The sequence below is a fragment of the Eleutherodactylus coqui genome, chromosome 7 (assembly GCF_035609145.1).
Source record: "Eleutherodactylus coqui strain aEleCoq1 chromosome 7, aEleCoq1.hap1, whole genome shotgun sequence".
In the NCBI taxonomy this organism is placed as follows: domain Eukaryota; kingdom Metazoa; phylum Chordata; class Amphibia; order Anura; family Eleutherodactylidae; genus Eleutherodactylus; species Eleutherodactylus coqui.
In genome coordinates, this window is record NC_089843.1 from 30115293 (window position 1) to 30129001 (window position 13709).

The following is a 13709-nucleotide window of genomic DNA, read 5'->3' on the forward strand; positions in this document are numbered from 1 at the left end:
AGGGTGGCAGCGTCCGTGTTGGACTTGCGGAAATGTGCACTGAGCCGGCACACCTTTTCGAGCCGGTCGGACAAGCGTGGGTAGCTTTTCAGAAAGCGCTGAACCACCAAATTAAAGACGTGGGCCAGGCATGGCACGTGCGTGAGGCTGCCGAGCTGCAGAGCCGCCACCAGGTTGCGGCCGTTGTTACACACGACCATGCCTGGTTGGAGGCTCAGCGGCGAAAGCCAGCGGTCGGTCTGCTCTGTCAGACCCTGCAGCAGTTCGTGGGCCGTGTGCCTCTTCTCTCCTAAGCTGAGTAGTTTCAGCACGGCCTGCTTTCACTTGGCCACCGCTGTGCTGCCATGCCGCGTGACACCGACTGCTGGCGACGTGCTGCTGCTGACACATCTTGATTGCGAGACAGAGGTTGCGTAGGAGGAGGAGGAGGAGGAGGAGGAGGGTGGTTTAATGGAGGAAGCATACACCGCCGCAGATACCAGCACGGAGCTGGGGCCCGCAATTCTGGGGGTGGGTAGGACGTGAGCGGTCCCAGGCTCTGACTCTGTCCCAGCCTCCACTAAATTCACCCAATGTGCCGTCAGGGAGATATAGTGGCCCTGCCTGCCTGTGCTTGTCCACGTGTCCGTTGTTAAGTTGACCTTGCCAGTAACCGCGTTGGTGAGGGCACGTACAATGTTGCGGGAGACGTGGTCATGCAGGGGTGGGATGGCACATCGGGAAAAGTAGTGGCGAGTGGGAACCGAGTAGCGCGGGGCCGCCGCCGCCATCATGTTTTTGAAAGCCTCCGTTTCCACAAGGCTATACGGCAGCATCTCCAGGCTGATCAATTTGGCTATGTGCACGTTTAACGCTTGAGCGTGCGGGTGCGTGGCAGCGTACTTGCGCTCAAACAGTTGCACTAGTGACGGCTAGATGCTGCGCTGAGAGACATTGCTGGATGGGGCCAAGGACAGCGGAGGTGAGGGTGTGGGTGCAGGCCGGGAGACGGTCGTGCCTGTGTCCTCAGAAGGGGGTTGGATCTCAGTGGCAGGTTGGGGCACAGGGGGAGAGGCAGTGGTGCAAACCGGAGGTGGTGAACGGCCTTCGTCCCACCTTGTGGGGTGCTTGGCCATCATATGCCTGCGCATGCTGGTGGTGGCGAGGCTGGTGGTGGTGGCTCCCCGGCTGATCTTGGTGCGACAAACCTTGCACACCACAGTTCGTCGGTCGTCTGCACTCTCAGTAAAAAACTGCCACACCTTTGAGCACCTCGGCCTCTGGAGGGGGGCATGACGCGAGGGGGCTCTTTGGGAAACAGTTGGTGGATTATTCGGTCTGGCCCTGCCTCTACCCCTGGCCACCGCACTGCCTCTTCCAACCTGCCCTGCTGCCACACTTGCCTCCCCTTCTGAAGACCTGTCCTCAGTAGGCTTAGCAAACCAGGTGGGGTCAATCACCTCATCGTCCAGCTGCTCTTCCTCTGAATCCTCTGTGCGCTCCTCCCTCAGACTTACTGCAATTACTACTACAACAGTGTCTCATCGTCATTGTCCTCCTCACCCACTGAAAGCTCTTGAGACAGTTGCCGGAAGTCCCCAGTCTCCTCACCCGGATCCCGGGAACTTTCCAAAGGTTGGGCATCGGTCACGACAAACTCCTCCGGTGGGAGAGGAACCATTGCTGCCCAATCTCGGCAGGGGCCCAAGAACAGTTCCTGGGAGTCTGCCTGCTCCTCAGAATGTGTCATTGTAATGGAGTGAGGAGGCTGGGAGGAAGGAGGAGCAGCAGCCAGAGGATTCAGAGTGCAGCTGTTGACGGCGTAGAAGACTGGGTGGTCGATAGATTGCTGGATGCACTTTCTGCCATCCACGACAGAACCTGCTCACACTGCTCAGTTTCTAATAAAGGTCTACCGCGTGGACCCATTAATTGTGAGATGAATCTGGGGACCCCAGAAACGTGCCTCTCTCCTAATCCCGCAGCAGTCGGCTGCGATATACCTGGACCAGGAGCTCGGCCTGTGCCCACACCCTGACTTGAGCCTACGTGTCCTCGCCCCCGTCCACATCCTCTAGGCCTACCCCTACCCCTCAGCATGGTGTATTACAAGTAGAGCAGAAGCAGAACGCTGTAATTAAATGTGCCGCTTATTGGCCTGTGGTTGGAGGCTGACTTCGCTTACGGAACGCACAGCAGAGCCAGGAAACAATTATGCGCAATGCTGGGTATTAATCACCGACTACTCCCCCCAGCAGACACGCAGTAAGCTGAAGACAGTCACAGGCAGGCCAAATATAGGGGTTTTTTTCCACTTTTTGGGAAAAAGCCCACTGCCTATATAGCCAGTATACCTCTTTCCCTGCCCCACCAGTTCTGCCCCTATACTCTGTAAAATGACTGCAGACTGAGGACACTATGGTCTGCACGCCCGATATACAAAAAAAAAAAATTGTGCAACACTGCTAAAAGCAGCCTCAACAGTATTGCACATGGTCAGATGCGGCCCTAAGAAGGACCGTTGGGGTTCTTGAAGACAAATATAACACCTAACACTCTCCCTATAGCAGCTACAGCAAGACAGCACTTTCCCTGATATCTCTCAGCGTGCATCTGTGGCGAGCCACGGGCGGGGCAGATTTAAATACTCGGGTGTCATATGATCTCCCCAGCCACTCACTGCAGGGTAGTGGGATAGGGCTGGAATGTCACAGGAGGAAGTTGTAATGCCTTCCCTGTGTTTCTATTGGCCAGAAAAGCGTGCAAATTTCTCAGGGAAGGAAATGTAATGGAGTCGAGCACCGCATGGTGCTTGTCTCGAGTAACGAGCATCTCGAACACTCTAATACTCGAACGAGTATCAAGCTCAGATGAGTACGCTCGCTCATTTCTATTAATTACATGTTACAATCTTCCAAAACTATTAACCTATAAAACAGATACCGAAAGCATTTCTGCATAACCTACGGTTTCAAGAAAAGAAGAGGGAAAAAGAAAAAAAAAAAGAGGGGGAATAAGATGAAGATGAGAGAAGATTAGGACGAGGGAGGGGGGGGGGAGGGGAGACCGACCTGTTCCGCTTCTATTAGTTTTAAATGGTTAAGGGTGACTACCCACTAGCGTTTGTTTTACTGTAAAATTCGCAGCATTTTTTTTTCTGCAGGGCTCTTTGGGCTATGGGAGTTGTAAAGCTAAAATCGTGATTTTGCGGTAAATCGCGATTTTGTGCGATTGCGATTTTAACATTACAAGTCCCATAGACCCCTGCAGAAAAAAAAACGCTGCGAATTTCGCAGTGAAAAAAAACGCTAGTGGGTAGTCACCCTTAGGTGGAAGCTCTCTCAATCCTGAGGGCCCGCGGCAACCAGTTGTGGACATGGTCGGGGAAGTGGAGTAGTTCCATTTGCCACCCATGCGGCCACCTCCTGTGAGTCTCGGAGTTGGTTCCAGGTGTACCAGACAGCCAGAAATTTGTTATATTTCATTTCGTCTCTAGCATATAGCTCCTCTAGATGCCTGATGTTATCTAATGCTTCTAGCCACATTGTTCGAGAGGGCGAATCTGTGGATTTCCATTTTCTAGGAATCACCTGTCGCGCTGCTAATATGAAGAATCTCAATAGTGAGCTTTTGGCCTGTGCAAGTGACCCGGGAAACATGGATAGTAGTGCTAGTTCCGGGGTTAGGTGTGTTTGGTTGCCACTGACCCACGCGTGGAGAGCCCCCACCTCTCGCCACAAAGGACCTATCAACGTGCATGTCCACCATATGTGAGTAAAGGTACCTTTCTCAGATAGGCATCTCCAGCAGACATCCGGACATTGGGGGCAAAATCTGGCCAGTCTCTCCGGGGTCCTGTACCATCTCGTAATGACCCTGTAATTAAGCTCTTGTAATTTACTCGAGATGTTTATTTTGAAAGTCAGTATGTAGGCCTTCTTCCATGACTCCTCTGTGTATGTGACTCCCAGCTCTCTCTCCCATGCCCTCTCTAAGTCCTTTCCTTTATCCCATGTGTCCTCTTCTAACAGGAATTTATATAGTTCTGAGATTTTTTTTTTTTTCCGATTATGGATAAACTGCTTCTCAAATGGTGTCAAGGGCATATTTAGCTCTTCGGGCCTCCCTAGGGATCTTATATAATGGCTTAATTGGAGGTACTGGTACCATGCTCCAGCCGGGGGTCCCCGATCTCCAATTACCTCCTTCAGGGGATTAAGTCCCCCCGTTCCCAGCATGTCCCCCACCCTGGGAATCTCTGTTGGCTCTTATGTCGGTCATTATCTTTGTAAGAGATGAGCCTTTGAATAATAGTGAGATATCTGTGTTACCTACCAGGGGTGTCAAAGGGCCCGGTCTCGTTATTAGTTTTATTTCTGTGGCTGGGCCTATCCAGGTCATCATGATATTTTCCACGAAGGGCGACAGTCCCAGATTTCTCAAACCCTTATATCCCGGTATCCATATCAGGCCCTGTCCTTTATATGGCACCACATCCTGCTCCATTCTCACCCAACGCTTTTGAGGGTTCTTGTTTGTTAGTTCTAGGATGCATCGAGATAAGGTGGCCCTGTAGTATAGTGCTATGTTTGGAATTCCCATCCCTCCGCGCTCACGCGGGCCAGTGAGTGCCCTCCAATTGTGTTCAGGTTGTCTGCCCCCCCATATAAACCACATCATCACCTTCCTAATTCGGTATAGATATGCTCCCGGTAGCTGAATCGGGACGGTTTGGAGGGTATATAATATTCTGGGTAGTATGTTCATTTTTATTGTGCTTATTTTGCTGAACCAGGAGAGGGGTACCGTCCGCCATTTGTCCAAGTCCTCCTCTACTTTAGTTAGTAATGGCTTATAATTTTTCGGAAACAGGTCAGCTATATCGGGTGTAATTGTAATTCCCAGATACTTGATGCTGTCTTTATTCCATGTAAATGGGAAAGCGGACCTTATTGCCTCTATTTCGTCTTCTGGGATGTTTATATTAAGGATCTCGGACTTGCTCAGATTCACCTTAAAATTTGAAAGTCGGCCGAATAGTTGAAATTCCTTTAATATGTTTGGGAGGGCAATTCTAGGGTTGGTTATGTAGATTAACAGATCATCGGCATATAAAGCCGCTTTCTGCTCATCATTATTCAGCTGTACTCCCTTAATGTTCTCGTTTGCCCGCAGGGCGCTTGCCAGGGTCTCCATAACAATGATGTATAGATAAGGGGACAGTGGACACCCCTGACGCGTGCCGTTTTTGATCTGTAGTTGTTGTGATAGCCTTCCATTTACTCTAATCCGGGCCGAGGGACAAGCATATAGTGCCATTACCCATCCTAAGAACCGTGGGCCTAACCCGATTTGCTCGAGGGCCGCCTCCAGAAACCCCCACCCTACCCTGTCAAACGCTTTCTCTGCGTCGACCGTTAAGAGGCATAATGGTTCTCCTGTGTTCCTAGCCCTGGACAGAAGTGATAGGATTCTAATTGTGTTATCTGCGGCTTCCCTGCCAGGGACAAATCCCACCTAGTCCCCATGTATCAGGCTGGGGATATTGGGCCGGAGGCGGCCCACGAGCATCTTAGAAAATAATTTTGTGTCGATGTTCAACAACAAAATTGGCCTATAACTTCCGCATTGGGCAGGGTCTTTCCCGGGCTTGGGCAAGACCGTGATTACTGCCTGTAGGGCCTGTTTCAGGAAGGGGCGGTCCCTGGAGATGGCATTAAAGGCTTCTAACATCATGGGAGCAAGTTGGTGGTAAAATACTTTAAAGAAGCGGGGTGTGAAGCCATCTGGGCCTGGACTCTTACCTATCTTTAGTGATCTTACTGCCTCCTTCAATTCCTGTGGTGTAAAGTCGCCTTCAAGGGCCTGTTTGTCGGGATCCTGAATCTGATTGGCAGTATGTTTTGCTATGTATGTGTTCCTCTCGGTTATCCGTTCCTGCCCCTGTTCTCCCTGTTTCTCCTCCAGGCTATATAGATCCTGATAGAACGTTTGGAAACTTTCTAGTATGCCGGTATTATGGTGAGCCAACCCCTCTCCTGGTTTATCAATTTTGAATATGTACGACTGCTGTGTCCTAGGGTTCAGGGCTTTTGCTAATCCCTTTCCGCACTTATTCCCAAATTCGTAGAACCACCCTTTTGATTTGTCTCGCTGACAGAGAGATGCTTGGTCTAATATGCGGAGTATTTCCATCCGCTTAGAGGATATTTCTGAGGCGATGTTATCTATCGGCAGTGACTTGTTGGTGGTCTCTAATTTATTGAGGTCCGCCATTAATTCCTTGAGCTTGGCCGTTCTAATTTTCTTAAGTCTCGCTCCATGTGCTATGAATATTCCCCGTAAGACGCACTTGAGGGCCTCCCATTTAATAGGGGTTGGAGTGGGATCTGTTTCGTGATTAGTTCTAAATTCGTCTAATGTTTGCTGTACCTCCTGTTTACAGGCTGCGTCATCCAGTAGGTTGTCGTTCAGATGCCAACTGAATGGCGCACTGTCCCTCCTGCCTATCCCCAGGGAACCCCAGACTGGAGCATGGTCCGACCATATGAACGAACCCATTGTTGAGGAGGGGGATCTATCTAGTAACCCATGCGAAATGTACAGATAATCTAATCTGTGATAGCTATTGTGTGCACCTGAGTGGTAGCTATAGTCTTTCTCCCCTGGATGTAGTGTCCTCCACATATCTATCAGTCTGAGGTTTGCTAGCTTTGTTCTGAGTTTGTGTGTGGATGTTGGGGAAGTCCCCGACTTACTCCCGGATGAATCTCGTACTGGGTCCATGCTGAGGTTCAAATCGCCTCCCAGGATGGTACTGGATCTGTCTGCGAAGTCCGCCAATGCCCCCAACATCCGGATGCCGAACTGCTGCTGACCCTGGTTAGGAAAGTAAGCATTTGCCACCGTTAAGACTTCATTATGAACCAGTATCTTTATGAATACAAATCTCCCAGTTTTGTCCCCCTTTGAGGATAAAAGTTTGTGAGATAGACTTTTATGGATAGCGATTGAGGTGCCACCCGCTTTTTTAGTTGGGTGTGGGCTGTGAAACCATGTGGTATAATGTCGGTGCTTGCATTTGGGGATTTTCGTATCCTGAAAGTGAGTTTCCTGTAGGAGAACTATCATTGTTTTTTCCTTATGCAAGTGGTCAAGGATTTGCCCTCTCTTGGCCGGTTTATTCAGGCCCCTTGTGTTACACGAGCAGAATATTAGGTCTGTCATCTAGGTTCGGGATGGGTGGCATTTCTTGCAAGTCGGTCTGAAGAATTAGATGGGTGTTTGGAGGAAGGGTAGGGAGATATGGCAGAAAGAAGGGAAAATAAAAGATGGGGGTGTGGGGAAAAGAGGGGGGCCGTGAGGCGGCCCCTGTGCAGCATTAGACCGCTGCACGTATAGAGTAGGTGAGCTACTGGCCTAACATTTGCCAGTATGTGCACTGAGTGCATTTGGTCACCTAGGATGTGAGGCATGAAGGGATGGCTGTGTGAGCTGCACTCTCCCACATCCCACCCCAGGCGTAATAGTTTTTAATATGCAATAGGCCTCTGCTCTGGGCCTTCTTTGCTAACTCTTGAGGCACCTATGTTAATGTTAACGTCATCTCTATCTACAACAACATTTTAACGATAACTGAACAGTTTCTTGCTCCACGGGCTTGGATTGCAAAGGTTCGGTGGTACTTAGGCTGTCGTGTCGTTATCCTGACAGATGGGGGGGAGGGGGAGGGGGGCGAGCCCCGCGATATTCCCTGTCCATTGCTGGTTCCTCCTTTTTCCCCACCACCGGCCCCATTGTGTCTCCTCTCCCTGAGCCACTACTTAAAGGGTGGCACAAAATAAAACAAAGGGGAGAAGAACTTTGCTACTGTAAATACTGAACCGTAGCATGTGTGGAAAGTTAATAAACTAGGAAGCAACTACTTCTTGTGACTCCCGTGGTGGGGGTTGTTTCAATAGGGTCTGAGGATCTTAAGTCAGGTGGTGTCATTTGCTGGTGTTCGCCTTTCTCGACGTGATCTTGTTGGGATGGTTTGCCACTGTTCCTGGGCGGTGGGCGCTACTACTGTCGGTGTTTCAGGCCACTCTGGTAACACTATCATTGGCAGGTTCAATGTGCCTAAGATATTTGGTAAATCCCCTAGGGAGCGGAACGTGGCCGTCTTCCCATCTTTCCTGGCCGTTAGAGAAAAGGGGAACCCCCATCTATATGGGATTCCTTGGTTTTTCAGGGCTGTTAGAATCGGTCTTAAGGCCCCCCTTAAACGTAGGGTATGTCTAGCCAGATCCTGCAGAAGCATGATCGGTTTGCCTTTGTAGTTTAAGTCCCTTTTTTTCTGGCTTTACGGAGAATAATATCCTTTATTTTGAAAAAGTGGATCCTACAAATAATGTCTCTCGGCCTATTGGGGTCCGTTGGCTTGGGGCCCAGGGCTCTATGAATGCAGTCGATATCGATATGGCGCTCTGCTGGGTAGTCTATTAACTGCTGGAAAAATGATTGCGCCCAAGCATCTAGATGTTGCCCTTCTATTTTTTCTGGCAGGCTGCGTATTCTTAAATTATTCCTGCGGTTCCTGTTTTCCAGGTCGTCAATATGCATGATAATGCTTGTTATCTGATCGGCTTGTGCCTGTATAGCTTGTCTATGTGTTTCTAAAATGGCCACCATGCTTTCTTGTGTTTCCTCAACCTACATGATTCTATGGCCCAGGTGCTGCATATCTGCATGCATTTGTTCCATGACTTGTTTATTGTAGGCTTCCAGCCTCTGAAAAAGACTGTCCAGCTCTGACCGTGTGGGTATTGCCATGATGCGGCTTTTCCACACCCCTCTCCCTCTGCTGCTGGAGGGGTTCGCACCCCTTTTTTTGGAGTGGTGCTTGTTGTGTGGGATTCAGGAGTCTGCAGGGCCTGAGACCATGTTTTGAGGTTTTGGTTCTCCCCCTCCATGTGGGCTGGGGCTAGGGGAGAGAGTGCGCTATGTGGGATGCTTGGGCTGCTGCCCGAACTACTCACGCGTCCCCTGCCTGCGAGGGGGGGGGGGTGGTTGGTGGAGCTTCCCTCTCTGACTCAGCTTCACTCCTGTGGCTTTCCGGATCCTTTGCTCTGCCTCCCAGCGGCCTGCTGCTGTTGGAGATCTTCCTCAGCACATCCTCCACACCCCTCCAGAAGGGCGCCAAAAAAAAAGGCATTTCCACCATATATGAAGATAGGAGCCCTCTTCTCCATCTCATCTCCAACATCTCCCATGAGGGGCTAGTTTGTATGCAAAAAGCCATTGTGGTGTTTTGTACCATTTAACTAGGAGTTTGTAATTGGACTCCTGCGATAGAATGCACGGGGAGAGGCCAGAGGACGTACATACAATTAATTTTGTGCCACTCTGTGATAGAGAGATACCCAATTCCTTCTTCCAGGAGGTAATAAAAGCAGGTTTAAATGGTATCATCAGGAGATAAATTGCTTACATAGAGAGGATATCTTTCTACTATTAGGGTTAATTTCCCTCAATCATTTTTCATAAGGCAATCTCGGTCTCCTCTGCCTTCATACGAAGCCCGTAAAAGCAGAGCGAAGGTCCTTAAAGAAAGCCAGCCGCAGATTAATAGGGTGCAACCAGATCTTGTAAGTTACAATCGGAAGAATATTTTGTTTTCAAAATATTTTTCCTGCCAAACCATGAGATAACCCCCCAAAAAACAAACAAAAAAACATATTAACTAAGACTTGTGCCTCCCTTAACACAGAAACCTTTGCAACAAAGTGTGGCTTATTATTAGGCATTAATGCATGTAAGGAATCTTAACAGCTACATAGTTAGCCTTTTTTTTCTTTTTAACATAACATTGGCTGAGTAGACAATAATCTATTCAAAAGATTTGCAGATAAACATCAACATCATCTTCATGTCACATTGATGTGGAAAAGGAAAGAATGGGTCCACATCTAATTAGCCAATGAGTCTGAGAGAAAAAAAAAAGAATACGATTTAATTGCTGGAAACATTGCTGAAGACACAAAGAAGCCTCAATAAAATACTCTAAACAAAAGGGAGGGAAGAAATATGATGGGGGGGGGGGGGGGGGAAGAGGGAAACGGCATAGGGGTGGTGAGGGACAGGGCAACCCGTAGGTACCTCCTTAAAAAAATAGCAATTACATCTCACCACATGAAAACATCCAGAAGCCTCAAACTCAACCAGGGACACCAGGTCCGTAGAAATTTAGAGTGAGAATTTTTACTCCAGCTAGAAACTCTTCCAGATTGTAGAGCATATTAACTTTTTCCTTCCACTGAGACAGAGAAGGTGGAGTGCTCTGTTGCCATAGCAAAAGGGATTACCGTTTTAGCAGCATCCAGAAGGAAGGCGATCAGCTTATTTTTAAGCGGATGAAAGACCGCCGGCGGTTTCCAGAGAAAAATCATCTTGGGTGAAAGAGAGAGATTTGGCGAGGTCTTCCTCAGCACATCCTCCACACCCCTCCAGAAGGGCGCCCCAAAAAAAGCATTTCCACCATATATGAAGATAGGAGCCCTCTTCTCCATCTCATCTCCAACATCTCCCATGAGGGGCTAGTTTGTATGCAAAAAGCCATTGTGGTGTTTTGTACCATTTAACTAGGAGTTTGTAATGGGACTCCTGCAATAGAATGCACGGGGAGAGGCCAGAGGACGTACATACAATTAATTTTGTGTCACTCTGTGATAGAGAGATACCCAATTCCTTCTCCCAGGAGGTAATAAAAGCGGGTTTAAATGGTCTCATCAGGAGATAAATTGCTTACGTAGAGAGGATATCTTTCTACTATTAGGGTTAATTTCCCTCAATAATTTTTCAAACTGCTTCTGTGGTCTAGTTGATTTATATGTCCCAAGAAAATCCCTGAACACCCTATACACAAGAGCACCATGTAGAAAGGAGGGTCCTAGGCGGGAAGCATTGAGTTCAGTATCTCCGGTGGAGACAAGTGCACTAACTCTTGCAAGTTACTCAGACTAAGATTTCTGAAATTTCCTCCAAACCGATGCGGATCCCGGTTCAGGAGAAGATCCGAGCTTCTTATATGAGCTACATAATGGTAACAACGACGAGGGCAGAGGAGCCAAAACTCCCCTCAAACCATCCCACACCTCACAGGGTCCTCTCAGGAGGAGATTGAAACCTTTAGACCCATATTGGGACCTATTGGGAAGCCAAAGATCATAGGTAAGGGTGTAACCACTATACCCCACAATCAGAGAGACAAGTAATTTATCCTTAATTGGATGGATTAAGTCCATCCAGTAGCCCAATTGGGAGGCTCGATAGAAATCAGAGACATTAGGGAGATCAATGCCCCCTTCTAATTCTCTCATCAGGCTATAAGGCAATCTCGGTCTCCTCTGCCTTCATACGAAGGCCGTAAAAGCAGAGCGAAGTTCCTTAAAGAAAGCCAGCCGCAGTTTATTAGGGTGCAACCAGATCTTGTAAATTACAATCGGAAGAATATTTTGTTTTCGAAATATTTTTCCTGCCAAACCTTGAGATAACCGGCATGTCATATGCCCTCAGCAGATTTCTAACTTGACCAAGCAAGGGTGCAAAAATAGCTGCATAAAGATCCTCCACTCTCTTAGTAAGCTTAACTCTTAAATAGTCCAGTGAAGTCTCTGACCCCACAAAGGGAGAGATAGCTTTAAGGGCGCTGCATCTCTTAATATGGATGGAGATGTTTAGAACTGTGGACTTTAAAGGGGTTGTCCAGCGGCAACAAGTGGGTCTATACACTTCTGTATGGCCATATTAATGCACTTTGTAATGTACATTGTGCATTAATTATGAGCCATACAGAAGTTATAAAAAGTTTTTTACTTACCTGCTCCGTTGCTAGCGTCCTCGTTTCCATGGAGCCGACTAATTTTCGCCGTCTGATGGCCAAATTAGCCGCGCTTGCGCAGTCCGGGTCTTCTGCTTTCTTCAATGGGGCTCCGTGTAGCTCCGCGTAGCTCCGCCCCGTCACGTGCCGATTCCAGCCAATCAGGAGGCTGGAATCGGCAATGGACCGCACAGAAGAGCTGCGGTCCACGGAGGGAGAGGATCCCGGCGGCCATCTTCCGCAGGTAAGTATGAAGTCACCGGAGCGCGGGGATTCAGGTAAGCGCTCTCCGGTGTTCTTTTTTAACCCCTGCATCGGGGTTGTCTCGCGCCGAACGGGGGGGGGGGGGTTGAAAAAAAAAAAAACCCGTTTCGGGACAACCCCTTTAAGTAATTGTTTTTAAAATTAGAAAATCTGAAGCTCTCCAACAACTCAGTGAGTCTGGGCAACCCCCTCTTAGGGTCTGTTATTAGGAACACAATGTTGACAGCAAAAGCTGCTGTGGACAACGAGTCATTAGAGAGATCTACTCCTTTGATAGCTGGGTCCTATCTGACCTTTAAGAGAAGGGACTCCTTTGTCTAGTTAAAGAGAGATGGGAAGAGAGGGCAGCTTTGGCGGGTGCCGTTTCTAGTATTGAATGGTGGGGATAAAATATTGTTTATTTTTAATCTGGCATAAGTATTTGCATATAGAGAGAAAATGGCAGAGACAAAACTGACAGGAAAATTGTAGTGTGGTAATACTTTTTCCATATAGCACGAGTCGACCCTGTCAAACACCTTTTCGGCATCTGTTCCAACAAGGGCTAGTGGAATATTATTATGTTGAGCATAGCACGCGGCATGAAGTAATCTGTGACAATTATCTCTCCCCTCCCTACCCGAGACAAAACTGGCCTGTTCTCCATTGATCAGTGATGGAATAAAGTCCTCAAGTCTCTTGGCCAGAAGTTTTGCCCAAAGTTTAGTATCAAAATTAATTAGGGAAATAGGCCTATAGCTGCCACAAAGTTCAGGGTCTTTATTTTCTTTATGGATGAGGGTAATGTAAGCTTCCTGCGCCTGTTTGGGCAAGGAAGCACCCAAAAGAAGAGCGTTAAATAATTCTGTTAATTTAGGGGCCAAAATTTAATTGAATGATTTGTAATAAGGTAGAGACAGGCCATCTGGGCCAGGACTTCTGTTAGGGGGGCAGTAGGCTAACAGCTTCTCGACGTCACTCTGTGAGACTGGTGACATTAAGGAGGACGCTTCATTGTCACCCAATTTGGGCAGTATAATCTGATGCAAAAAGGAATCTATCTGATGGTTAATTTTTGCAGTGTCTCCAGGCAATGATTGGCTGTTGAGATTATATAAATTAGAGTAGAGTTGTTGAAACTCATAGGCCTTATCTTTGGAAGTGGTGACCTTTACGCCAGAATAGGTTTTTATAGAGTTAATAGTGTTCTTAGCCCCTGCTTTTTTGATAAGTGAGGACATGTATTTGCTCCCTTTGTTGCCCTGTGCATAAACTATGTGTTTCAAATGTAAATGCTTCTTATTAAAGCTAGATTCAAGGTAGGTCTTTCCTCATTTCTGTCAGCTTATCCATGTTCGATTTTATTTGAGAGAGCTTAACCGCTTGCTCTAGTTTGGCCATCTGACAGAGTTTCTCGTTGATCTCTTTTTGTAAGCGTTTTTTGGCACTAGAGCCAAGAGCAATCAACAACCCTCTAACAAAGGTTTTATGGGCCTCCCCTACAATCGAAATATCAGTGTCTCCTCTGGAATAAAGCTGAAAGTATTCCTCAATGGATTTGGACAGAGAATCTCGCTCTTCTTTAGAGTCTAAAAGGGACGCATTAAGTTTTCATCTCCATTCTTTT

At 47.9% G+C, this 13709-nt stretch overlaps 1 protein-coding gene across 1 annotated transcript in view; it reads left to right on the forward strand.

Moving 5' to 3' along the window:
• Window positions 1-7044: 7044 nt before the first annotated feature.
• LOC136573467 (vomeronasal type-2 receptor 26-like) overlaps window positions 7045-13709 on the forward strand; it is a 67136-nt gene continuing 60471 nt past the window's right edge. Inside the window, exon 1 of the mRNA XM_066574758.1 lies at window positions 7045-7083. Coding sequence (XP_066430855.1) covers window positions 7045-7083 — 39 coding nt within the window. The remainder of the gene's footprint in view (window positions 7084-13709) is intronic.